Genomic DNA, 27,299 nt, shown 5'->3' with positions numbered 1-27,299 from the left:
CTAGCCTACTCTTAGAAGTAGATGTCAATTTCTGCCCGTGGTCACATGACTGGAGCTCTGTGGAATGGATGGAGATGTATCTCCACGTCACCTCGCGTCTCAAAATTTCTGCTCTGCGATTCAGCCCCAAACCCACTAGAGCTCAGCTCGACACAACGATGTGAAGCAGGACCGGTACTGTGGAGTGGCCAACAGATTATGGATTATGATGAGCGGGTGCCCGTTGGGTCTAATATGTATTTGCCTAGCTGCACTTATTACGTCTCCGGGACGGACTTCTCCAGCCTTCCTCCCTTTCTGTCCCAGACCCCGTCTTCTTGTCCCATGACATACTCTTACTCCTCAACTAATCTCCCCCAGGTTCAATCCGTGAGAGAAGTAACATTTAGAGATTATGCTATTGACACTTCCAGCAAGTGGCATCATCGGGGCAATCTGCCCCACTGCTACTCGGCAGAGGACATGGTGCACAGAGACTGCTTGTCTAATCCAGGAACTTTAGGAGAAATGTTCTCGAAGAACAACTCGGTTGTTTACCACTCCAACTCTCGCCACACGCCCAACATGTACGGCGGCGTGGGGAGGAACGGGGTGCTGCCCCAAGCCTTTGACCAGTTTTTCGAAACCGCCTACGGGAACGTGGAGAATCACAGCACCGATCCAGCACCGAGCAGGACTGCTACTACCAAGCCGCCTCCGGTTGCGGTGTCGGTGTCCGGGTCCGATCCGTGCCGCGAGACGGAGGAGACGGATCGACGTGAGGAGCCCAGCAGCCCAGAATCATCTTCCGGTAACAACGAGGAAAAATACGCCAGCACCAGTACGTATAAAGAGCAGTTACGTGAGAAAGTTTTAATCTAACGCGCCGCTGGTAAATGTTTTATATGCTGTTTTATAAGCATATAAGGTTTATGGAGGGCCCGTAGATTTACCCTAACAAAACTTTGTTATAAACGCGAGATCACGTGCTTAAGGTTGAAATTGGCCGTGAATGATAGGGCATTTCCTCTCTAAAGTCTTTGAAGTATTCCTTACAGTCATATTTAGAAGGTTCGGTGGCTAATATTAATATTATAAAAGAACATGCACAGCGCCGCTATAATGATCACTCACTGTTCTATTTCGCTTCCCTCTCGTGTGCTTAAAATTATTAAATGTGTTTTGCTTTGAAAATGAATTATGAATCAAACGACAGACCTTAGCAATTTCACCTTAGCAATTTCAAATTTTTTGTGATTTTTTTTGTGAAATAAGAAAACCAATCTAAACGTGCAAACGCGTTGTTGATTTTCAACGACAAATGCTTTGTTCACAAACGACACACATTATAGGTTATGTCTCCGAAAATAGCTCACAACAGTCAGCCACAAATATGTCTCCAGATATCGGTCCATCACTTCGCATTTAGTTTCATAATAGCCTAGTTCATTTCATTAATTTATAGGCTGATTATTTATTCATTGTTTGTTCCATATTTTGTTTTCAGCTGGACAGAAAACACGCAAAAAGAGATGTCCCTACTCCAAGTACCAAATCAGGGAACTGGAAAGAGAATTTTTTTTCAGTGTTTACATAAACAAAGAGAAACGGCTACAGCTCTCCAGGATGCTCAACCTCACCGATCGGCAAGTCAAAATCTGGTTTCAAAACAGGAGGATGAAAGAGAAGAAGTTGAACAGAGATCGTTTACAGTATTACTCCACGACCCCTCTGCTGTAGAGAAACTGCACCTCGTCCATCTGTGAAATGGACCCTGGCATGGTTAATCTCAAGTTGGGCTGTACATTCCCGGAGCGAGCGGATTTGAAGTCCTATTCACCTGAACAACTTCGCCGAACCTCATTTCACCATATAACCTATTGTCAGCATTATTATTATTATTATTACTATTATTATTATTATTGGTACTGCGTCGCCGTTCACTCCTCAGTCTCAGACAAATGTTACAGGGTTTTTGTCTTTTAGAATTATGTAATTTTATTTTTTTGATCAAGGTGTGTACTTTATACATATTTATAAATGTGGCAATATACAAGCCTACTTGTCAAAAAAATAATGTAGGTTATTTCCGGAGGAAAGTCTTCCTGGAGAACAGCAGGATTTATATGTCCAGAAAGTGTCATTTAGTCTTGTTAACATCGCTTTTTATTTTTTTGGCATTATATTGGCTACATTTGTTTAAATATTGCACGCACAATTCACTAGATGTAATTCATCAATTTAAAGTTTCTGTTTCACCAAGAAAACGGTTGGACTTATCGGATTATCTATTACTTGAATTTTTTGTATCAGGCCTTTCCACGAAGGTTTAAAATTTGATGTTGGGAAGTGTCTTGGAGTATTAATGTACACAAACGTGTAAGAACAATAAGACGTCTCTGAAGAACACCTTGACTTAAAAGCAATAGAGGACATCACTCAAAATATAAAGCAAATATAAATATATCTTTGAACTGTCATACTGTTTCACATTTTTCCATACTGCCTATGTGATCAGTAGGCTGCAGGAACATATCGTTTGTATGACTTTGACATCGTTGTATAAATCGACCTCTTAAAACACAACCTGCCCCTTTCTTGTTTTCCTTGTGTAGGATCAAATGTTTGATTGATATTTTTTATTGCGTCCGTGCTTTTAAATTGATTCGGAGATCAAATAGCTGCCATCATTAATGCCTCGTATCCATTACGGAACTGCCCAAAACACGGCCATAGATGTCTCAGTGAATCAAATCGACCCTAAACCTACTTTCTCCAGTTTCGACCTCCCAGATATCTTAATGTAAGCTGACAACACTTTGAAATCTAGAAAACAATGCAGCAAAAATGGCTGCCTCTCAGAGGAAAGCGTACATTTTGTGTTATTTTACAGTTTCAGTGTGTACCATTTAGAATATCCGTGATTGGATGATCACAACCCAGTACCGACTACTGCCACTCTCAGGTCTAATAAATAAAGACGAGCGCGAGCTAATAATGTCTGCCTCGCGCGAACGCCGTGTTTTGCGCATCCTTTGAGGCTCCGCGGAATTTCGACCTAATTGCGGCACACACACCCCACCCCCACCACTGTTGCTGTAGTAACTTGGCAATAAAACCCGTCTTAGTCTGGAGCATTTGTAGAATTGGAGAGCGGTGCAATAAACCGTCTGAGAACCAAGGTTATTAACTGTGACTAAGAGCTTGAAAACAGCGACTTGAATCATTGAAAGGCTGTGTTCACCGACTTTTCCGGCATTTGTCGCAGCAAGCACCATGGCATCATGGCTGGAATTCTCGGACGTTCGCTGTGCTGCTAAATACTGTTTTGTCCACAGGGTGGCGCCCTTCAGATCAATGTCAATGCCGAGGAATTAAAAACATACTTCCGAATGCTGTGTTCCGACGAGGGACTATGTCCTCATGAAATTGCAAAGTCTTTCAGGTAAATATCCAATAATTGTTTAAAGATTAAGAGCTACGTTAATTCTCGAATAGACTAAGTACACGAGGGTCAAGTAAAAACAACATATTCATCTCTGTTGCTAATTTTAATGAGGGTTTATCTGTCCTGTACACAGGGCCTTAGGTACATAGCTTGTTATGTTTTATCATGTAATCTAGGAGGTTTATCGAGCGTTTACACTTTAAATGGTTTATAATTAAATGGATCCATACTTAATTCATCAAAATAGTAAAAAATCTTTGGTATCAGATAAATAGAATTTGTCTTTAGCTGCAGCATAAAATGTAAGGCCTGTTAGATTACAATACATAACAGGGCAAAGAGGCGCAAAATCTTCATATGGAACATTTTCGTTTACGTTATTAGTACATTAAACACAACAGTACGTCGTTCAATGTTTAATAGCCACAAGCTGCACGTACTCTTCATCGGCCCGTGCAAAATAACAGTTTACATCACTGGCGTACAAAGAGAAAGAAAAAATATATAAATATGAAGTCGTTTCAACTGAAAATGAAAGGGGGGTGAACGTTCATGTATCAAAAACAACCCATCCCGAAAACAGCCTTTTAAAATAGGCCTATATAATCAGACAAAAATGTTTACCTTATCGTGTCGAGTACATATGATATATTTAACATTTTGATAGTTGTCTTTATATTCTTTTTTTTCTTTATAAAACAGTACACACACATTTGTCTAATATCGTGCATAGGTTTTGTTTTCCCAGTTAATATTTCATCGGATAATATTCTGAAAAATCACAACTTACTTTGTTATAGGCAAGTGAGCCTAAAATACTCTTTACGGGCGGGGAAAAGGAAAAAAACACAAGTGCCTTGGACTTTAACATCTTACTCTGAGGAAAACGTATACCCAGACATCTAGCCTACATTTAAAATACAAAAGTCCCTTATACATTTAAACAGCGCAGTCTTGAGCACACGTCGCATTAATCTCCGCATTAAAAAGTCTACAGGTCACATCCTAATGTGCTGTAAAAGAAAAATTCTATAGATGTTTCCATGTGCCATATTTCATCTGTAAGCTATACGCTCATTGATATTTTATTGAAATGAAAATGTGTTATTAGTCGGATACCATGTAGGCCTCAACACGATTTTTTAAGCATTTCAGTATTATTAGAAACTATACGTTAGTACAGTGCTGCTTTCAAGTCATTCAGGCCGAAATAATATGCATGTATTTTATTTTATTTTATGTTTTTAATTTTATTTTTTGCATAGTAATTTCGAATGTTTGGATAATACTGCCGAATATGCAATATATTTATTACATTACAAAAAGCCGGAGTCATAAACCCAAAGCTCGTTTTGAACTTGGATGCGGTTAATAGCCCTTCTTTATAGCCTCTAGAATTTGACACAATGTACTTCGTCGGTGTGCGTTGCTGGATCAATTACAGCCTACTGTATCATTACGGTTTACCATTTTATCACTAGTTGTCTTTATAAATACATTGCTGCTTATTTCTGTGTGGTTTAAAGGCTTCGAAACTCCTTGGCTGACATGCCAGAGACAACGGAGGTGCCGTGTCATATTTTCATCACTTGTGATCATACTGTAAGGAAAAGGATTCAATACGGGCGAATTTTATTCTTATTTCGCCTTCTTTTAAGAATCTGGTAGCCAGAAATGGATCTGGCACAGCGGTTACGTACGCACAATGGGTGGAGTCTTCGGCCTTGTTGCGTTTTAATTGGCTGTTAGCTCGCACTGAGTTGTACGGTTATCAGTAATTATATTCACCATGTTTTGCACAAGAAATGACATCCAGAAAGGGTTATCTTCTTCGCCCGTCAAATTATACCACGAAGATGTCATGCTCCGATAGCCCATCTGGAAATTCATTTTTAGTAGACTCTCTGATCAATGTTAGAGCCGAGGGAAGTGGTCACTACTACCAAAGCAGTGTCTACTTGCCACCGAGCTCCGACTATTCGTATGGACTATCTAACTGTGGCTATTTTCCCGGACTCAAACGAAACGAGAACCAAAATATGGTACCGCCATCCGGCCCATTTATACAAGGAATGGAATCGTGGCTGGAAACGTCGAGATCCTGTCGTATTGAGCAACATAGCAACCAAACTGGTCCTAGGTCGTTTTCCCCCGCCATAAAAGAAGAAAGCTCATACTGTTTTTACGAGTCGGAGAAGTGTCCAAAAGACACAATAACCGAGGACATCTCTTATTCGAGGGTCACGCCGAGCTCGTGTCCCGCTGGTAACGGCAGCGTTCCTGTGCCCGGTTACTTCCGATTATCTCAGACATATTCGGCGTCTAAAGGCTTCGCTAATGAGCAGTCTAATTCGATTAATTTTGCTGCGCAACGCCCGGCCCGGTTTGACAGCTCGCATTCAGCCATCCCTGCAGAGACGAGCGGGGGAGAGAGCCAAGAGCACCCCGCTTGCACACCGTGCGTCCCAGTTACAGACAAGGAGCCCCGGAGGTCACCGGCCGACCTCGCCTCATCCCCAGAATCTCCCGAAAGTGGCGCAGACAGCCCAGGAAAGTCGAATAAAGGTTAGTTTTGTTGTTCTGTGAGAATTTGTAATACTGGTTTTGTCTTAATGCAAGCGGGAACAGCAGAAGCATTGAGCGGTTGTGAGCACTAAAGCCACACAGATACTAAGGCTAACTCTAAAGTTGTAGAAGAATGATCAGTGTGGTGACTAGATTTACGTCGCTCTCTCCGTAGTACTTTATCGCTGTCGAAGGGTCGATGCTTGTTCGATAATGAGCGAAGTTGTATTAATACTATTTGACGAGAAGTAATACATTCAGCTTGCTTTGTTTCAGGCTGTACAGTACCAAGTGATTGCGTAAAAATATATCATCTGGAAATTACTCTCTTCCTTTTGAAATACAACAGAAAGGTGTATGCAGTAGCCGGGGTTCTGGACAGTAATTACGAATGTCCTAAAATATCATACATAATTATACATTATTTAAAATGATTACTATTAAAATCATGTTACAGCAGGCTACGTAGATTTCTATTGAAGGACAATTGGTAATTTTGATTGTAGGCCTTTAAGATATACAGCACAGCCTGATTTGTTTGTGATTGTTATTTGTTAACCGAAATTTATGATCGGATTAAGATTATGCAGCGCCTCTATATATCTATATACGATTGGCGCCTTGATCTTTTACACATCTGAATAACACACACACACGCTCACACACCTATATATATATATATATATATATATATATATATATATATATATATATATATATATATATATATATATATATATATATATATATATATATATATATAGCATGTATAATGCATTTTTCTTTAGATTGCTCAAAGTGCAATGTACCCTTGATAGGGAAATTCAAAAGACCCGTAATTAGTTAGCCAACAATAAATATTCCATTTATTTGTTACTTTGCATAATGCACTATTAATATATTTAAAAAAAACCCTGTGATGAAAATGAAATCTGTTTTTAGACATCTGTGTCTAAAAAAAGAAATTGCATTAAACTTAAATATTAATATCGTCTTAATATATACGAGGACAACGTAAACTGCTTTTATTCCACATAGATCTTGTGAAGTGAAACATCCTCCGAGGGTTTTCTTTCAAAATAGTAAATTAGTGTTTGTTTATACTTTCTCCATTTCCAGCAGGGGAATCCAAAAGTGAGAATACATCCAACTGGTTAACCGCAAAGAGCGGCCGGAAGAAGCGCTGTCCTTACACCAAGCACCAGACCCTGGAGCTGGAGAAGGAGTTCCTCTTCAACATGTACTTGACTCGCGAGCGGCGTCTCGAGATCAGTCGCAGTGTTCACCTCACGGACAGACAAGTCAAAATCTGGTTTCAAAACCGCCGCATGAAGCTAAAGAAAATGACTCGAGAAAACCGCATTCGCGAGCTGTCGGCAAATTTCAGTTTTTCCTAAGGCCCCTTGGAGATCTTTGGCGCCCTCCACCCGTTAAAAGTGCACCAATTACAAATCGACTCTCAAAATTGTGCATATTCAAGTTGTGCAGGATACTATTGATAACTTATTGTGCGGTATACTGTTCGGGATTTTATCTGTCAGTGTATCAGTTTTATTTCACATTTTTGTCGTGGTAACAGATCGTGATTATTTATAATCTGTCAAGTGGACTTTTACTTACTACATAAAGCGTAGAAAATAAAGATGTCTAACTGACAGCTGTAAATAGGCAGATAATAGTATAAATTAACTGTACATAGTATTGCAATATTTGCATGATGTAACATTAATTGCAATTTCAGTCATTATTCAAAAAATACTTAATTGGTTGCTTCGTTCAATCTTTTTTGGTAAACATGTAAGGGAACTCCTACAAAACTGAGTGTTGTCGGTTTGTTAGGCGTTTGCATTCTAAGCACGTCGAGACAATCCCTCTTCATGTTTCCACAGCATTTTAAAGTAACACTCCGGAGAGACAGATAGGTCATGTGGCATTGGCAAACGCTGGATCGAACTGTGAAATAATTAATATGTTTCAGAACTTGCCTAAATAAACACGAAACGTCGCAAGCCTATACCTTTAACAAGTCCAGCAGTTTAAATACTTTCTTATCGCTTGGACGGTGTGTTCCAGATTTTGCAAGATATCACGCATGTTCAAAGAAACAACATAACTGGACGAGCCAGTTATCACGAACAGTAGCCTATAGCTCACGGAGGTGCAATATTGTGATCTCCAGATTACGGGACAGCCGATCGGTTTATAATTTGCTGCCAAAGACTTGTTATCCAGTCCATTTTGTGCTAATCTTAAATAGCCTACCTCTCACTCTGCAGAATGGCTACACTTCGAATATCTGGACGGCGTATTATCTCGGACTTGTGGTATTTTAGAAATATTCTGCTGTATGTATATTTTGTGATTTCTGCTGAAAGTAGTAAGACTGAAAGCATATAAATCTCCGTTTACACCGTGATCATAACAAACGAGCTTTCAGTTGCCTGTGAAATGGAGAGAAATAAATAGGATACAAATTTGATGTTTGATGTGGTGGTTTTTTTTTAGTTCTCGCGGGAGAGAGAGGACTGCTGAGTGATTTAGGTAGTTTTATGTTGTTGGGCTCTGTTTCGTACCCCCACAACACGAAACTGTCTTAATTGCCTTGCAGTGAATTTCGGCTCGCCATCTACCTCCCCACCAAGAGACCTATTGTTGATTTAGGCATACGTTGGTACATTCATCAGCATTATACCCAAAAATATGCCAGAGATCTATGTGAACGCAGATCACTGTCTTGTGTAATTTGGCAATGGGAATTATTGGAATAATGCTAATTTTGTTTAGTGCATTGCGGTAAGCCACAGCAAGGCCTCGGTTACGATCAATGCACTTTGGCCAAAGCCGTGTGCACAGTAGAGGCTCGGGATACGCCCACATCGCCGGATGCTTCTGCTGCGCTGAAACAGCAAAACAAAAGCTTTATTGGTGATATTCAGTCCAGACAGCCAAGCAATAACCTGAAGGAAAACAGCGTAATAGCCCTATTATAAACGCAGCCTGTTATAGCGCCAAGCATTCCGTTCCCCCAGCAAGGCAAGATTAAAAGGGAAAAACGCGCGTTGCCTAAAGGACACTGATACTACGATAGAATCGTAGATATTGTACATTCCTTATTATATACAGTCCTTATGTTGTTTCGTCCTTTATTATGATAACCAATATACCATTTTTAAGTTTGTAAACTTTTACTGTCAGACATTAATGTCGCGGATTACCTTCAAAATAGCATAATATGCCATTAGGCTACATTTAATTTTCGTTCAACTTATTTTTGAATAATAAAATATTAACATCATCTTACAATGTACAGATAGTGTTCGCTCGATCTAATTGTGTATCTAATCTGTCTAATCGATCTGTGGACCTTTCAGGAGATTCACTAAAAAAATATAACTCCCTCTTCCATCGAAGGAACTATACTCAAGACATGTTTGAAAACAGACAGAGAGAAAAAGAGAGAGGGAGAGGAAATAGATGGATTATGTATATAGAAATCATCAAGAAAAGATCATTTTCTTCAGTACGTGTTTATCGAGGATTTGTGGTGCACAACCCAAGCTCCAGTTTCTGTGCTTTATAAGGTTTAGATGCGAGTTACCGCATTGCCTAAAGTCACACTAATATGCTTATTAATATACGCCTTAAAAGAGCTTCATACTGTGATGGTTCACTTAAAAATTGTTCCATAAACATAAACTAGTGCAAACAACTTTGTATTAATCTACCATAAAAGAATAAACCTTAAAATGACATATGAAACGTTTATATTGAATTATTTATGCACTGCAATAGTACGCACCTTTGGAACAAGGTTGTTGAATAACCAGTCACTGGCTAGTACATCATATCTCAAATATTCGATGGCACTTATTGCCGTATAAAGCTTACATATGACTCGCATAACGATTGTCTTTATTTCCTAAACATGCCTGTAATATTTATGTCACCTTGTGTTACTATAAACATTACACGCTAGCCAAATACATTGTAAGAAGCTTGGAACATTTTGTATTGTTTTTGTTCTGCGGCATTAGCACACCCTTGCCCTAATTTCTCTTTCAGCTTTGTTTTTGTAATAGCCTGTGTAATAAACTTGTGAAATAAACTTTTCATGTTTGATAATCCAAGTATTAATGAATGACAATGTTTATCTACAAATACATGCAGTAAGCATTCGTCTATGAATATTAAATATATGCTATTATGCTTTACAAGACGCAATCACGAATAATCTTAAATGCATGAATGAAAATGAAATCCGCAGAATTTCACAGAAGCATATGGTTCTGCCAGTAACAATTTTAAAGCAAAATGGAGGCTATGTATCTGCGAGCACTGGTTTAGGCCACCCCATTATTGTTCTCTCCCATGGTCACGTGTCTTTGTCCTCCAATCCAGTTTCTGCCATGGTTCAACTTATCAGAGGTCTGTATAGTTCACAGTGAAGTCAAGTAGTTACTAGATTTCCACAGATTCTGCTTTTGTGTCTATTCCGTAGAGGGAGTGTATACGCCCAGTTGAGGCTGTGCGTGTTTTTGTTATGTCGACATTGGGGACTCTTGGTTACTACGCTGACTCACACATTCCGCACGAGGATGACGATCATATGGCACCACGGTTCGCCACTGGACCGTCGCTCCCCCAGCCCCGAGAGCTAACGCTATCTGAATATGGCGAGCAGGAGTCGTACCCTTTCCAGGCCAAGTCAGCTATTTTTGGTGCGTCATGGAGCCCCGTGCCTGTGCAGCCGCCTGGTAGCACACCTATCGCATACCATTCTTATATACATCACCCATGTCCAACTGGGGAACCCGATGGAGCGTCCATGCGTTCTTGGGCGTTGGAGCCGCTTTCTGCATCCGTGCCTTTCACGGGATTATCAACGGATATGCACCACGACATCAAACTTGAGCCACTGGTCGGGAATGGTGAGTGTACAACGCTTCATGCGCATACACTGATCGCGCCTGATGCTGAAAACGACACGGGCCCCGCGGCGAAAAAGGTGTCCGGCGATGCGGATTTGACTCATCCAAAAGACGACAAGACGTCAACAGAGACCAAGCCAGATCTGGACCCCAGTAAGTACATCTCGGCTTATTCTGCCTTAATCGAATATCCTGGATATTGTATATTGCCAACTGCGTAATTTAAGCGCTAAACGTAATTTTAATGTTTAAGGAATTACTTATGCGGAGGTGAAAGTACGTCAAACTGAATAAAGCTAGCGCTGGGCCTGCAGACAGCACAGTGTCCCTGTCCTTAAAAGTTCCAGCATCTGCATTCTACCTTCGTAACCAAAAATTATCGAAAATTTTGATGTCTCGCTTGGAAATTATGAGTTAGAATATGCATCATCATCATTCCTCCTTTGGTTGTTGCACTGGTTTGGTTCGGTTAACATACATTTAATTAAGAAACTTAATAAAACTAATTGGTGCGCTGCATGGGACAGTTTGGCAACTGCAGCAGTGCTACGCAGTGACCGCAGAGTTCAAATGTTCCCTGTTTTCGTGTAAAGTCTACCAACCGTAACACATCATCTTATGGCGCAAAAGGGATTAAATGTAAAAACGTTAATTGTTGCCATAAGAAATCCATGGTCTCACTGGACTATCTAACAAAATGACTTGCTCTGATAGTAAAGCCCTTGTTTTCACATCTTGCTGAAAGCAAATTACAGCACTGGCAAAATGTCATGTTAAATTGACCATCTGAAAACTATTTAATTCTAAAAAAAAATAATGTACGAATTTTGGTTACTTTGACCAGACATTTTCAGGCTGCACATTTTTTTTTCCTTCGCAGGCTAGTCGCAGACCCACCATCCATAGGTCATAAAATGGCCGCAGTATAATCCTGAGGGCAATATGACTAGCTCTGTCTTTCACTTTTCGACCCTTCTTTCAGATAACCCTGCGTCCAACTGGCTACACGCGAAGTCCACCAGAAAAAAACGCTGCCCTTACACTAAGCATCAAACTCTTGAGCTGGAAAAGGAATTTCTTTTTAATATGTACCTGTCCCGTGACCGTAGATACGAAGTGGCAAGACTTCTAAATCTCACGGAGAGACAAGTCAAAATTTGGTTCCAAAATCGTAGGATGAAGATGAAGAAATGCAACAAAAATCGCCCAAAAGACAACTGAGTTTAAACTGATAAGTGCACCGCTGTGGTTTGGACCGCACACCCTTCCTGCGCACGCGGGTTTTGTATCACGCGTCTGCTCTAATGTAAAGCAACAACATATTTACTTTGCACAAACTCTCGATTCGAGAATGTGCTTGTGTAATAGTCGCGTCTTTGTATAAGGATATTTGTTAGTCTTCTTGTTAGTCTCGTGTTTGCTTGTTATGGGTCTAGGTGTTACGATTATGTACATTTTGAGCCTCTTTCAGTTTTGGGAAGCTTTCAAGTAGGCCAGTGTACTGAAATGCTCGACATTAAATAGTGGTTTGCATGAGTGTCAGTGTTTTTTATTCCAGAATGAATTCAGTCCACGATATCGATGTTTAATGTAACTACCTAGATGTATTTGAACTACCTATTTGCATTATGAATATTCGTGTTTTGTTGTCATTGAGACATCAGTGAATTTTGTATCATAAAAATGCTTGAGATCTTGTGACTAGAAAAAGCCTGTACACGTACGACAAATACCTCAAATTATCAGTTAAATTAGCCATTTTCAAATGAAAGCTCATCTGTGTAGATGACAAAATAAAGGTCTGAAAATGCGATATTTGCTCCATTTCTGACTAATAAAATATTTGCAGAAATATTTGTAAAAATATACATTGTTATATTTTTTTTAATATTGGCTCTTGACATTGTAGTGATTATTTTTGTTATCATTGTACTTATTATTCTTCCATTTCTATTCCAACTTATCATTGCCATTTTTATAGTAGGTTAGGGCTGTGATTGATGGCCAATACAGGCGTTCATTCAGCAAAACTGCATGGATATCGAACGGCCAAAGCCTTCCTGAAGTAAATATGCTAGGAAGAGGGGGAAGGTGTCATCTCTGCACGTTTTATACCCCACGCGCAGCATTTCTCCCGTTTTCTCTTTATCTTACAACGCCCTGGTTCGCCACATAAATAAAACCTTATTTTGTTGCTTGTAGACCGATCTATGCGTATTATATGTACGTGCCCCTGCAAAAGATATTGGTGACCATACGGCAATAAACCACAGTCATAGTCTTAACTGTTTATGGGGTGCAAAGCGATTGAACGTCGACCCTGAGAAAGTTTTTTGACGCCCCAATCCTTATCAACATCAGTGTAACAGGCCATTTGTGTGGTAAATATGGGGGGCGCAATTACAGTAATCGTGGTGTACATCATGCATCGTAAAAGTTTAACAAACATATATGAACACAAAATCTTGCTCCCCCGTTTACACACTCACACGCACTCACGCGCGCTCACACACAGACGCACTCACACACACGCGCGCGCACGCACACACACACACACACACACACACACACACACACACACACACACACACACACACACACACACACACACACAAATCTGGACTTTGAATGCATCTTGTATCGGAAGGTATTGGAGAAGGTTATCGTTTTAACTGCCAGTAACAGTTGTTAAAGTACAATGTTTAAGGGAAATTCACTGCAATTGTTTTGCCGCAGGCTTTTGCTTGCTCGTCTTTAAAGGTGCTGTTACAGACAGGACCATAAAATGCACGGACTGTCCCACTGTCTGGGTTTTCTCTGCTAATTACTTTATTACCACAAGAGTTAAGACGTTCCAGATCGGAGTGTCCATTTGTTATCACGTCAAGCACAAAGAAGCAGCGGAAACAAGTCATAGGTCTGTCTTGCCATTGGCTCTATGACAAATAGGCAGATTTAAAAAATACTTTTAATTAGTGATTAGATTAAAATACTTAAGTAAAGCTAATCTTTTCGATAAATTGTAGAGCGTTAAAAAAAACTAGTTGTGGACATAATGTAGGCTATGTTTTCCCTTCAGTCAAAACACGATCAAGACACAAATTTATCAGATCAGGATAATCAGAGGTGCATGGTGCATCAGATTCAGTAGCGCGAATCTCACCAACTCACTCCTCGTGGAAGAATATGAAGTATTGGTTTACAGTGCTGGTTTACAATTACCAATGAAAGGTCAGTTGTACAGTCTCCACAGAAGGCGTTGCTATCACCACTAGTGGCCAGCAGGTGGAGGCAATGTCCTGACCAAAAACAAAACAACACTCCTAGTATTCGTCATCAAACAAATCATCGATCAGTGAACTGTCGACAGAAGCTGTGTTACTTTATAACCACGAAAGTTAAGATAGGCTATTCTGTCTGGTATATATAATTAAAGTTAGCAAATTACTTCGAAGCGCAGGTGTCTTCCAACACTGGGTCTGAGAAGCACTGCTCCCCGTAGTTAGCCAACAGTAAATGTGCTTTTAGAGTAGTAGTAACAATATCATCAGTACACCAGTCATTTGCATTAGAAAATATTGAGCAAAGTTTTTTTATGAGACCAAATCAGTTACTTACCGCAGCCTACCTTGACCATGGAATACTAACCGGAAGTTACTGATGAATGAATCAGTGGCTTAAATGAATGCAGTCACATGACTTCACACGCTTGTCAAACCAGATGCTGTTTGGAAAGTGCCACACTTAAAACGAGTTTTGACTTCACCCGAGAAGGCTTCAATCAATCTTACTAGCCATTGACATAATAAGTAAATAAAACACTATTACTTTTGTTTAGAACCTTATTTAGGTTTGTTAGGTTTTTATTAATTATTTATATCAACACGCTAATGTAACGAAGTGTAAACATTTCTTTATTTCCTAAACAATGTATTACAAATATGTTCCTTTTTATTATACAATTACAGTTACAGTCTTATCGCTTAAGTATAGCCTACAGAATCTAGACTAATAAAATTTTATCAGACAATAAATCTGAGTTGATTTGATTTGATTATACAAAATGTGATATATTCTCGCTTACTGTTATGTTATTACTGTAATAGTAACTACTCAGAACTTTAAGGCAGTATACATTATTTTATTTTGAATTAAAGTATTGGTGAATGCTTCGATCAGGCAGGTCTACTAATTGTCAGTAACATGAAACGCAGAGAACTCTACTTGCGTTGTTTAAGCAATCTCAAATCTTCACATGTCGTCTCCAGAGCTTGAGGAAATACTTATAGGCTACCTCCTGACTTCAAATTAGACTCTTCAGAATTTATGTTAATATATGATAATGTCCGTTAAGCAAAACAAAGAGTCACATTTTATTTTGTAATTTTTCATACAACTACCACTAGTGGCAGCAATGAGTATTTCCAGTCCAGCTTTCATTACCTAAACTCAAAGCTGACGGGCTCCCCCTATCCAAATTTTAATCTCAACCATAAAAAAGACTTATGTGGTAGGACAGACTGATATAGGCCATAAGGGGTTCGCTGGCAGGGTCTTCATTTGTAGACTTAAGCACGGGTTTGATTTTATTTCCCTCTGCCAAAGTGGAATCGCTCGCTTGCGAATCTTGCATTTCCATGTCACACTTAAAAAAAAGAAGTTTGCACTCCCAACATACCTCCCAGCATATAAGAGACTTCCGCGAGGGCTAGTTTTCAGTGCTCTTTCCTGACCCCACGACCCGTAATACATCAAACCCGAGGTCAACTCCAGACAAGCAGGGCCATTTTCGTGTTCTGCTGCAAGACGTTGAAGTACCTCTAAGCAGCACCTGGTTTCCGTTGGTTCAGTGACACGTTCAGCGCATCACGTTGCAGGGAAATATGGCCATATATTAAAACAGTGTTATTCAGCAAAAACATGCATTCAACAGATATTGTTTTTGAATAGTTGTGCATGCTTGTATTTCCAACACGGGTCCAGTAATTAAATGACAACGCCGTTTTTGGCTGAAGGTTCACAGTGTTTAATTCATAGGTCCAAAGCGTGGAACAATCGCAGAGAGTGATTTATGTATGGATGTAGCTTTGCATGTATTTACATTATGCGAACCTCATTACAGCTGGATACACGGTTTTTTTTTTTGTAATTTAAATAGTCTATGACACACCTGAGAAATTGTGTTTATTGCACAGTTGCATGTCTGTGTTGCATACTAACGTTATGCAGGACACTAACATTAATAATCTACAACATGGAAAATCGAAAGGCTGTACTGTCAACACAGAATATGGCGACGTCTCCATTCTAGCCATCTAAACGCATAGGATCATAGCTGAAAGATATCTCTGTAGTAAAGGCTGCTTGCGGAACGTCGTATCCTGAAAAGGAATGTGCACACACAATTCTCTCTCCAGGCATTATAGCTTAGTTGATATGGCCGGAAATGACATATACCTCGTGCAGAACAATGGTAGCATGGAGCTCGTTTACAACCCAGCGCAATGTGTGTGGGTAGAGGGTCATCCATCAAACGCCGCTGCGTCTCTGCTACTGTCGGCTGCAGCCTCTGCAGACGCCATAAACACCCCATATACGCCCGCTCGCTCGCGCTCATTTACACCGCATACAACGAACAAAAAAACCCCGCCAAGAATATCGAACAACTTTTAACGACTAGAACAAATTGGATTTCAAAAGTGACAGTAATATGTAAATGTAAAATCTGTGTCAGTTGCTGGATTTTGAGACGGTTAATGACTTCATCTTGTTATTGTTTTTACCCCTTACATGTAGGGCACATGGCATTCGCGTTTGTGTTCTTACATATTACATAAACACGGACAAAGGCTGTGATGATTTTTCACAAAGTCCATGTAGATTAACCTTGTTAAAACCTTCGCCTCTCATGAAACAGACTTGATAATTAATGGTTAATGATAAATAATAGCCTTAGCATCCTATAAAAACCTTAGCATAAAAAATATTGGACAGAACCACAACAGAAATAATAACAACAACAACAATAATAATAGTAACAACAATAGTAATAATAATAATAATAATAATAATAATAATAATAATAATAATATGTAAAAACATTGGTTTGTTATATTTAATAATGACTTATTATTTCTCACGTATTTTGAAGATGATTTGTAGCTATCAGAATAGATTGATCCGCTCATTTGTCAGATGATCCAGTGAACCAAGTTTCCCCTTTTAATTCTGACGGAGTTTAGAAATGTCAACGTTCACTATTATGTCTAACAGACGGTTAGCGAGACTATCCATCGTGCCAAATACGTTCACAAAGAGATATTGCTGGAACATTTATCAGAGGGAAAGGATAATAACCCTATACAGGCTCAATATCTGATGGAAATTTATATTTTTTGATAGATGAACACAAGAGAAAAAAGATAACGTCAACACAAAATTTACAGGGAATTATGCAGCATAACGACGAAAAATAGATTCGTAATGAATCCACCCCAAATAATCATTATATAAACTCAGATACCTTCATTAAGTAACTTTTAGCGTTACTCATAATACGGATTATTTTAAATAATCTAGTACACATGAAACAATATTCACACTTGACAATTAATGATTTTTTTTCTGACAAAGTTGGTTAATTTTTTGTTAATAGGCCTATGGCGTTATTTGGCAAATATCCCACTTAGCAGTGGGTTATCAGTAAAGGGTTATTTGAATTATTTTACTTTATGCATAGAAAACAAATATTAGTATTTTAATCTAAAATTATTTACAATCTAAATACAATTCGTAATTAATAATACTAAAACAATCTAATATTAAGCTAATAGATATGAATGAATTTATACCTGTTTGATATGAGTCCCAGTAAGGTATAAACAATTTAGAAGTACAGAATTTACGTAGGCTATCCTTTAGATCCTATATTCTGTACATCTCTAATAGATATGCACTTATATTTGGCTACACATTAAAAGGCACCTGAAAATAGACACACATTTAAAAAGACAACCCGTTAATGTGGAAGAAATAAACATTTATCTCTTATATTTAACCGCACTGTGTCCACGCTATGATGCTATGCTCAAATCGTGAGAAAACACATTAGTTTTGCCGCTTCGCAGAAAATGTGTAGGAAGGAGTGGGAATTTTTGAAGAATGCCAACACCCACTTTTCTTGTACACAATAGATCCTGTGTAACTGCAGAATCGTTCAGTTTGCTTCTTCTTTTATTCTTTTCGTAATCCTATTATTTCTTAAATCCTTTCTTCCATAAAGTCCTTCTTTTCCCAAAACCGAAAAATGTCAGTGTGAACGAATATTTAATCCGAAAAAATATCGAATCTCCTTCTTCGTCATGCTCGGTCTGAAATCAATATAAAGGTCAATCCCTTATCCAATGAAATATTTTGTAAACGAATTTAAGAGCGAAAGAAACTCTCACCGTGAGTACTATGTTGTTCTCTTCTTCCTGACCACATATGATCTAAGAGAGTGTTAGATGGTTTAAATGTGTTCTTAGGGCACAGAGCTGTCAGACCTTTTGGCGAGCAAGATTGATAGCGTGCAGGCTTCCAAGGCTCTTTGTTTGGAATATAAGCAATAAAGTGCTCGTGGCCTTCTCCCGTTTTGCTGAACACTTTCTGAAGACAACGCAGGAAAAATTACATGCCGAAAAGATCTCTGAATTTATACGTTAATCATGCGTTCATAAATATAAGCGATGTGTCAACATTAGCGTGCTGTTAGCATTATGCAAATCCTCAGTGTCATTGTAAGGTCAGTTAAGGCAGCAATGTATAGCCTCATAACTGCTTATGAATGTCACTTATGGTGAGTAATTTCTTGATTAATTTTAAAATGTACATTAAAATGTAAAGGCCTTATTATTAAATGTACAGACAGAAGTAATTCTGGTAATACTATCTGGAATAATTACAGCAACAAGAGCAACAATAATGAATTTAAAAATCAGGATGCATTATACAATTTTAATGCCAAGACATGCTTGGGACAATACACATGTAAATTCACATGCATGCGCTTGTATGCGCCTGCGCGCGTCAGTGTTTCCACAGGCGTTAACTGTGGCCCCGAAACTCTCTGTGCCCCTTCCTTTGTGAATGCGCAATCACCAGTGCGCGAGCACGTGTTTCTGGACGTGCACGTGTACGCCTGAGAACGCGCATTTTCTGACAAAAGTTGTAGTAAAACTCGCCCTCAAGACGAATGGGTTTCTTTGATCATGACCGTTGGCACGTCTTATGGGGTGAGTTTTTATTGGGGTAGCCTATAATCCGGGTGCAGTCGGAAGCAGGACGTGGAAGAGTGTAGACTGCGGACAAACGCTATTTCAGATCTAGCTGTTTCAGAAATAGCTATACTGACGATCTACAGAGCAGCGGACAAACTAACCATAAATGCGCAAATAAACTAGCCCGTCCCCGAGAATGAGGCGTTCCTCTTGGACTTTTCTCGATCAATCACACAGACAGTGGCTCCTTTTGATTAAACCCCAAATTGTCATTGGACAGAGCTAATCATGTGACAAGCAATACGGTCCAATTTCAACCTTGTCTCCATGAAAGCAATAGTTTAATGGTATCGCGGTCCCCATACGGCCGTAATCAGCAAAATAGTTTTTTTTTTACACCGGGTACGATATTTCATTATTTCTTCTTGGGCCACAAATTTGTGCGTGGTGATTTTTTAAGACGTGGAGGAGATGAATTACGAATTCGAGCGAGAGACGGGTTTTATCAATAGTCAGCCGTCGCTCGCTGAGTGCCTGACATCTTTTCCCCCTGTCGGTGATGCATTTCAAAGTTCATCAATCAAGAACTCGACGCTTTCACAGTCGACACTGATTCCTCCTCCTTTTGAGCAGACCATTCCGAGCCTGAACCCGGGCAGCCACCCTCGCCACAGCCGGCCCAAGCAGAACCCAAATGCCTCATGCCCGCTGCCTGCCGCATCCTTACCGCCGGAATACCCTTGGATGAAGGAGAAAAAAGCTTCCAAGAAAAACCAGACCTCAACAGCAGCAACTACAGACCCAGGTCCACTGTACTTCTCACCTCAAGGTAAAATTTATTTACACATTTCACTTTTACGCTTTATGTTTCGGTTTGAAATCAAATTAAGTTTAAAACCTTGGAAAAAGTCGCTATTTTTCTTGTCCTCACACATACAGAAGGTGCATTATTTAATGTCTGAAAGTGTAACAAATTATTTAGTATTTAGTGTAACTCCTAAACTCTGTGTATGCTGTTTGTAGAGTAGGGCATGAATTTTAATATTTGACAGTAATGAAGAGTGATAGATTGGTATTACTCAAGTCGGCAGCTGGCGTATTCATTAATCTTCTCCCGGGCTAGTTCGCACTCACACCAGACACATCACTACATTCTGGCGTTGGGCTGAGGACACAAATTATTCTGGTGCCGTGGCTTGATTCCCACAAACAATTTATGCCCCTAAGAACCACAATATATTTGACAACTTTGTGAGGTCAGCTGTAGCCCGTTGTAAAAAATGTGTTGTAATTAGTGGCATATCAATAATATATAACGTTGTAATCCCCGTGCAGGTTCGCCGGAGATCTCTGATGGTGGCAACGGGGCGACTCGCAGGCTGAGGACAGCTTACACGAACACGCAGCTGCTGGAACTTGAGAAGGAGTTCCACTTCAACAAGTACCTCTGCAGACCACGGCGGGTGGAGATCGCTGCTCTGCTGGACCTGACGGAGAGGCAAGTTAAAGTGTGGTTTCAAAACCGAAGGATGAAACACAAACGCCAAACGCAGTGCAAGGAGAATCACCACGCCGAGGGGAAACTACCAAGCCTGGAGGAGACGGGCGATGGGAAAGCTTTTTTCGAGACGGCGGCGAACAATGTTTCTGGAGCTCTATTGGAGAGAGACAGTTATGCGTTTCAACAGAATACGTTGCCTACTCAACAGTCACAGAATGGACACAATGGAGATTCCCAAAGCTCTTCTGTTTCTCCCTTAAACAGTAATGACAAAAATCTGAAACATTTTCCCAACCCGTCACCCACTGTTCCTATCTGCCCCTCAACAATGGCTCCGGATAGCGCATCTGGCAGGGACAATGGAAGTCCTCCGGCCCTGGACGTCTCTATGCACGACTTTCACGTTTTCTCCACAGATTCTTGCTTACATCTCTCAGATGCCATATCTCCGAGTTTGTCAGAGTCGGTAGATAGCCCCATGGGTTTATCAACGGAGACTTTTGATTTCTTCTCTGAAACGCTTACCACAATCGACCTGCAACACTTGAGCTACTAACTCTAAATGAAGTTTGATCACAAGGAAGTCAGTATCTTTCTCACATTGATGGTCAGTGCGTTTTAATTATGACTTTTAAAATTAGGCCTAGACCTTTAGCCTACGACGAATTGAGTTTAATATTAATAACTGAATGATCATTTGTGTTTACAACACAAAAAAAAAACAGAAATGAAAGTGATATTTTCTCGTTTTATTTTTGTATAATTTACCGGCAAAGTGCCATATTTTCCTAGAATAAATTTTTACATGTTATTGAAGATAAAGCAGGCCGCTGTGTTTTGCATTAATTTTTGTAGCATTCGCTGTGTCAGGCCACGGGTGTTTGGTCTGCGCCAAATGTAATTATATGTCATCAAATGGAAAAAAGCATGGTCTTTAGAATATTGGATGATATTATAATACACTTGTAGTATATTATATAATAATGTATTTAAGCTATTTAGTAGGCTAACGTTAATTCAGTCCTGTGCGATGTGGAAAAACACACGTAGAAGTTTATTGAGCGGCATAATCAGGTATTTGTTGAGTTTAAAACATGCATATATAGAACTGCTGTGATCACAATTTTGCATTAGAGTATGTTTTTAAAGCTACATAAATACAAGCTTCATGTAAATATCCACTACATGGACTGGGTAGTTTTATATAAGCAATATATACAGGCTAAATAGGCTTTTTATTTATAAGCCATGCATAGGCCGATATATTGCTTGTATTGTCTGTTTTATTAAAACCTGTACAGGCCTATGCGTAAAGGGTTGCGTAGCTGGGTATGTTTGTGACATTAAATATGTATCAAAAATAATCGTAACGGAAGCGTAATGGAAGAGCTGGTTGTTCCTGTTGGAGCATAGCATACAAAAACCTCACTGTATCAGAAACTACACGAAGCTCGCTAGCCAGAGGCTCTTATGTTTAGGAGTTTAGCAATTAAATTTTATAGTCTATTAAACTTTTCTACAGAGACCTAGTGTTGATGCAGCAGTCCACCGAATTCAGTCCGCAACTGAGATTCAATTGAATTCAGCATCATAAGTAGTCAGTGTAAAAACAAGACTATATTTATTTACTTAGATTTAGATTATTTTGATTATTAGAACTTTGCAATCTGTGCTCGATTATTAAATTCGATTAGAAATTGTATTTTTGATTTAGCAATCGGGGAAGAACATACAACACATTAAAACAAATGCTAGCTATTTTATGGTATGCCCAACTGATCCAGACTTTGTTTTCATTATACCAAGATCTTTTATATACAGGAAGAACTGTTTACCAGCTTTGGTTAGGTTATGTTAAATGTATGTAAAACATCTGAACACGAGGGCCTGCATTGCTTCTTTGTCGTTGTTGTTTTAGAACACCTACGTAACGTCACTTCGCAGCCACGCGCTCACGCAGCTGCTCGAGACTTGAACAATGATCCTTGATGGATTGCTGCGTAGAGTTACAATCAAATTTCATAATTTTACGTGTCATGTTTTCTTCGTCGTTCCGTGTGTGCTGGATCTCTGGCTACAAGCAAAGATCTGAGAAGTTTTTTTTACTTACATTTAAAATGGTTGAGTGGAACTCTGTAGGCTACGGTGTGATTCGTCCCTTTAGTCAGTCGGAGTATTAATAATGTTTGAAGGCTTTTGCTAATAGTTTTGTGCATTACGTCACAGTTTATGATACATAGTTGCTTTAATACAGCTGAATCCATAACTGGCTTGAAAAGACTTCAGCCTAGCGGTTAGAATTTATAAACCTTTTTTCCCTTTCGAAAATGTGAAGTAAACGTAGCCACATGTCGGGGTTGGCCCAAGCGGAACCTATTTACCAGCTGAACCTATTAATACCATATACAAACTTATGATATATGGAGTTATTTGCATGTCATGTTCAACAGTGGGCCACTGACCTAATAATTTCCAAACAGCTGACGCGACGTTGCAGTCACGAGGTAGGTATTAAAATGGAAATGAGCTTAACCAAGCAACTCTCTGGATACACTCAGGTGACGGTAGCGTGTAATGATGTGAGATCCTTGTCTTCGTATACACTACTACTTCGACCCAACATTTCTTCAGTCTTAAAATAAATGATAAAGATGAGATTTGTGATATTATTACTGTGAAAAGTTCGAACCACGAAATGACTCTTCCAGAAGTGATGCAATCTATCAAAAACGGGTATTGTTTACTAACTAATTTCAACAGGCCTTCTCCGTATTAGTCATACCAAAAACCGTAACGTGTTTATTTTAGAAGCATTCCGAATCCTGAATGTGTGACTCACGAAGCAGGGATTGAAGTTTCCTTGGAAAGCTTTGTTTACATCCGTTAACTCACATGAACCGTCATGCTTTTGTGCCATGCACCGTGAGTGGTTCACTTGCCTGTATCGTTTGCTGTAGATGAAGTCAAGGGCACATCTATAATAGCGTGATCATGGACTGTATTCATTCAAATACTTAAAGCATTCATATATCCTGCAAAATAAGTACACTTAAATATAGTTAATTTACTTTTCTAGTGATAGACACTAACGTGTCCCACAGTGCTTTGCAGCTGATGCAATTATCCATGTGACTTTAGTGATACAGTTTATTAAAACACATGCGTTTGGACATACTACCAGTACTACTATCGCGTACTGCTTTGGCGTACTGTATAGGATGGAAGTACGCCATTTCTCACGGAGCCAATGATTGCCGCTTCAGGGTCGCCTGCGTTACCACTTCCCATAGAGTGATTTTAGTGTTGATATTCTGTGACATTTAATTATTTAATGAAAGGAGAACTATGAACACTGAATACTGAAAGCTTTTTATTAACAATTTGTCGGTCATCAGATTTGCATGCTTAAGAGTTCACTCAGTCAGCTCTCTGCCAGTGAAAAATCAAGTGCATAAAAGAGACATATAAAATACATGAATAAATAAAGTGTACCATTGCTCCCATTTTAAGTTTCATTATATGGGGAGTACACTATGATGAAAGTACAGTAAGCATACGCTTTAACCACTATGATGAAAGTACATTAAGCATACGCTTTAACCACTGTGATGAAAGTACAGTAAGCATACGCTTTAACCACTGTGCAGTGAGCCACACAAGTATCAGGTTGTTTACATCTACATTTTATTGATTACATTTATATTGTGTTGATAGTCAAATCATGGTAATTATACGAATATCTCCTTCATTTCCACATGCCAATGATTGTATTGGCTTGTAAAACTTAAAAAAACCTTCCTGATTTGTATTCTAATGGGGTTTATCTGAGCAGTGTATGTAAGTGACACACACCAAGTACAAATTAGTAAAATTGTTCAATCTAATTCTATCATACCAAGTGGTTAAGAGGGTTAGTGGGAAGTTCTCAACACTTGACTGGAACAAGGTTGATATTTCAGACTATTGGTAACTATACCACAGAGCACCGAACAACCCAAAAGCTCAGGACCAACACCAAAAGATGTGGTTAACCCCTATGAAGTAGAATCTTGCATTTGCTGATAACAACTTTCATTCTTCAGTTCAGGCTTCAAAATTAAAGTCAATACAAAGCATAATGATATCTTGTTTGCTTGTTACCTCTAATGACCAATGCCATGACCCTTACTAATCACAGTTTATCAGGTATCCTTCCAGCTACATTGTTTTCATTCATGATATTTCGTGGACATTCTTAGCTGTGTAATATATTTTTCTTATGTATTAGAGCTGAACATAAAGTTTGATGGTCAGATCTCAGGTGCAATACGCCTTGGAAGAATATGAGATGTAGTCCAAGACAGTGACATGCACAACGGTTTTTATAAGTGTAACAAATACCAGTGTTTTATCTTGGCACATTTGACCAGTGGGTGTGACATCCTCCGGTTACTTTAATGATTTGATTCTGAGAGAGCAGCTTCTTATCAGTGTAATGTCATCAGTGGCCAGTGGATGTGTGTGAGCATGTTTGATACCGAAAACAGGGCTGGTCATCATGCTTTAACACTTTCAGCCACCACATAGAAGCTCTGCAGGCCTCCAGTAGCTGATGTGAGTGGTTGTCAGAATAAGATCATTATTAAGCAGAGAGATTCTACATAGGAAGCATTTCTCGTGAATGTACAGAAATCATCGCTATAATTGTTAATTGTAGCCCTTAGGTGCCTATGTTCACACCTTCTTACCTTGGGAATTTTCATAAAAACAAACCATGTGACTTATTGCATTGTTCAAGTTATGCATTGTTCTGCACAATGTCACTGATTTAGATTAACATTATTGTATACACTGTGTTTAATATGAGAGAATTCATGTCTGGGACCTCAGAGAGCATCAACTGGGTGGAAGTGTATCTCTGCAGCAGTGAAGTTCCTCAGGAGCCTCCAGAGATACACCAATTAAATGAGACTGTGTGTGTGTGTGTGTGTGTGTGTGTGTAAAGCCCAAAGTACTGCAGAGCAATGAGTCGAGACGCATTTGTGTCAGTTCAGATTTGACCTAAAGTGATTCACTTGATCTCACCGAAGACAAATATGAAGACCATTAAAGGTCAATTTTTGTCTCTCTTCAACTGGCTTTTCTCGCTGTTTCTTTTAAAACGTTGACATCAAAAGAAAGGTGTGACATTTCTATGTAAGCTAATTCTAAGCTATTTGAAAACAACACCTGAGCAGCCTAATCTTTTAAAGGCCAAGGGGCAAAGAATGCCCTGAAAAAGAGTTTTCCACTGTACCCTCCAGGCAGGAGCCTTTACAGTGGTAAGTGTTGGTCGTCTCTTGGTCCCTTCAGGCTGCTCAGATGTTCAGATGCTGGGCTGAGCTGTCTGTCTCACACCCCAGCTCAGGTTCACACCTACATCTATCCCCACTAAGTGTTCTGCAGTCTAACTGCTTTTGATGTCTATACACATAAAGAAATCTTGAACTTGTCGGTCTGCAGCTATTTAAACATGCAAAACCTTCATTCCTCTTTAAATGCTCTTCTCCATGCTTAAATGGCTCTTTTCAGTCGTGTGCAAATATTTTGGTCGTTATGTAACGTGCTGCAAAGTTGTGGTAATGGGAAAATGCTTCATTTTGCATTGGTCACAGGTTCAAATCTCATCATGGTACACCCAAGCGAAGTCAAGTGAATGTCAGAGGCCTGAAAGCTATAATATTACAGCAGGCTTTCAGGTAAGGTATGAAAAGGTATGACAAACTCTGTAGTTGTGCTCACGGTTTAGAAGACTTCAACATTACATACATGCTGTGCTGTTCTTTATATGAGGTCTTTGAAGGAGCTTTATCTGACACCAAGAAGAATTCCCCCTACAGGGCCAAGCTCAAGAAGCTCTTTTGAGCCTGCAGTGTACACTTACCAGCCATTTTCCTTCTTACCACCCTACCTACATTCACCATTTCATTAGGTCATTCCTACATGTCCATTTCATAGGTGTACAAATGAGAGACTGTAGTCCATCTGTCACAGTGCAGGCAACATCTATCCCATTCATAACTGCTTGGATTTGGCCTGACGGATCACTGCTGACCATGGACACTGGGGCAGCAGCAGTATCATGGCAACAGGAGGCGTAGTGATATGAACGAGCCACCGCAGGGATGCTGGGGTTTCTGCATGCAGCTGTCACAGTGTACGCTTGAGAACTGGCCTGTCCCCCAAAACACCCACCCAGCTGTGATCCTGCACTTACAACTGGCCATTGATGGAGAGTCGGACAATGGATAACACAAACTCTGCATGGCAACATGACTGTGGTCTTCAGCTATACATAACAGGACTGTGGTCTTCAGCTATACACAACATCACTGTGGTCTTCAGCTATACACAACAGGACTGTAGTCTTCAGCTATACACAACATCACTGTGGTCTTCAGCTTTACACAACATCACTGTGGTCTTCAGCTATACACAACAGGATTACGGTCTCCAACTATACACAATACAAGCTATTTCTGTATCTTGTAAGATGTTTTCTAAATAAATGGTTCAAATATTTTGCAACTGATATGTTGACATTATGCATGTTGCATTAATCAGCTTTCAGAAGATTCAAACACCAAAGCAATGTTTTGAAG

General features: G+C 39.5%; 3 protein-coding genes across 5 annotated transcripts; all 3 read left to right on the top strand.

The window, feature by feature from the left end:
- hoxa11b (homeobox A11b) lies at nt 1-2,565 on the top strand. The gene is made up of 2 exons (XM_076970480.1): nt 1-820; nt 1,487-2,565. The coding sequence occupies exons 1-2, from the start codon at nt 22-24 to the stop codon at nt 1,717-1,719; spliced, it is 1,032 nt and encodes a 343-aa protein (XP_076826595.1). The 5' UTR covers nt 1-21; the 3' UTR covers nt 1,720-2,565.
- Nucleotides 2,566-3,254: 689 nt separating this feature from the next.
- Nucleotides 3,255-10,114, top strand: hoxa10b (homeobox A10b). The gene is made up of 3 exons (XM_076970722.1): nt 3,255-3,424; nt 4,954-5,992; nt 7,112-10,114. The coding sequence occupies exons 2-3, from the start codon at nt 5,233-5,235 to the stop codon at nt 7,387-7,389; spliced, it is 1,038 nt and encodes a 345-aa protein (XP_076826837.1). The 5' UTR covers nt 3,255-3,424; nt 4,954-5,232; the 3' UTR covers nt 7,390-10,114.
- A 296-nt stretch (nt 10,115-10,410) lies between these two features.
- Nucleotides 10,411-27,229, top strand: LOC143473636 (homeobox protein Hox-A2b). Of its 3 annotated transcripts, none has more exons than XM_076970721.1 (3): nt 10,411-11,073; nt 19,812-20,007; nt 20,514-20,755. In XM_076970721.1, the coding sequence occupies exons 1-3, from the start codon at nt 10,533-10,535 to the stop codon at nt 20,530-20,532; spliced, it is 756 nt and encodes a 251-aa protein (XP_076826836.1). In that variant the 5' UTR covers nt 10,411-10,532; the 3' UTR covers nt 20,533-20,755. The 3 variants fall into 3 exon arrangements, 2 of the variants coding, with proteins under 2 accessions (XP_076826836.1, XP_076826835.1); XR_013120590.1 differs by lacking the exon at nt 10,411-11,073 and adding an exon at nt 26,313-27,229 and having other exon boundaries at nt 18,536-20,007; nt 20,514-21,286; XM_076970720.1 differs by lacking the exon at nt 10,411-11,073 and having other exon boundaries at nt 18,536-20,007; nt 20,514-27,229.
- Nucleotides 27,230-27,299: the final 70 nt, after the last annotated feature.

This window comes from Brachyhypopomus gauderio, chromosome 13 (assembly GCF_052324685.1).
Source record: "Brachyhypopomus gauderio isolate BG-103 chromosome 13, BGAUD_0.2, whole genome shotgun sequence".
NCBI classification, from domain to species: Eukaryota; Metazoa; Chordata; class Actinopteri; order Gymnotiformes; family Hypopomidae; genus Brachyhypopomus; species Brachyhypopomus gauderio.
The sequence above is the reverse complement of the archived record's forward strand: the minus strand, read 5'-3'. Positions and strand labels throughout refer to the sequence as shown.

What these genes read in the sequence shown, in the direction of transcription:
- hoxa11b (XM_076970480.1), top strand. Translation starts at nt 22, where the DNA reads ATGTCAATTTCTGCCCGTGGTCACATGACTGGAGCTCTGTGGAATGGA. An exon ending in GGAAAAATACGCCAGCACCA is followed by an intron (nt 821 to 1,486) that starts GTACGTATAAAG and finishes TTTTGTTTTCAG; the next exon opens with CTGGACAGAAAACACGCAAA.
- hoxa10b (XM_076970722.1), top strand. Translation starts at nt 5,233, where the DNA reads ATGACATCCAGAAAGGGTTATCTTCTTCGCCCGTCAAATTATACCACG. An exon ending in CCCAGGAAAGTCGAATAAAG is followed by an intron (nt 5,993 to 7,111) that starts GTTAGTTTTGTT and finishes CTCCATTTCCAG; the next exon opens with CAGGGGAATCCAAAAGTGAG.
- LOC143473636 (XM_076970720.1), top strand. Translation starts at nt 19,650, where the DNA reads ATGAATTACGAATTCGAGCGAGAGACGGGTTTTATCAATAGTCAGCCG. An exon ending in ACTGTACTTCTCACCTCAAG is followed by an intron (nt 20,008 to 20,513) that starts GTAAAATTTATT and finishes ATCCCCGTGCAG; the next exon opens with GTTCGCCGGAGATCTCTGAT.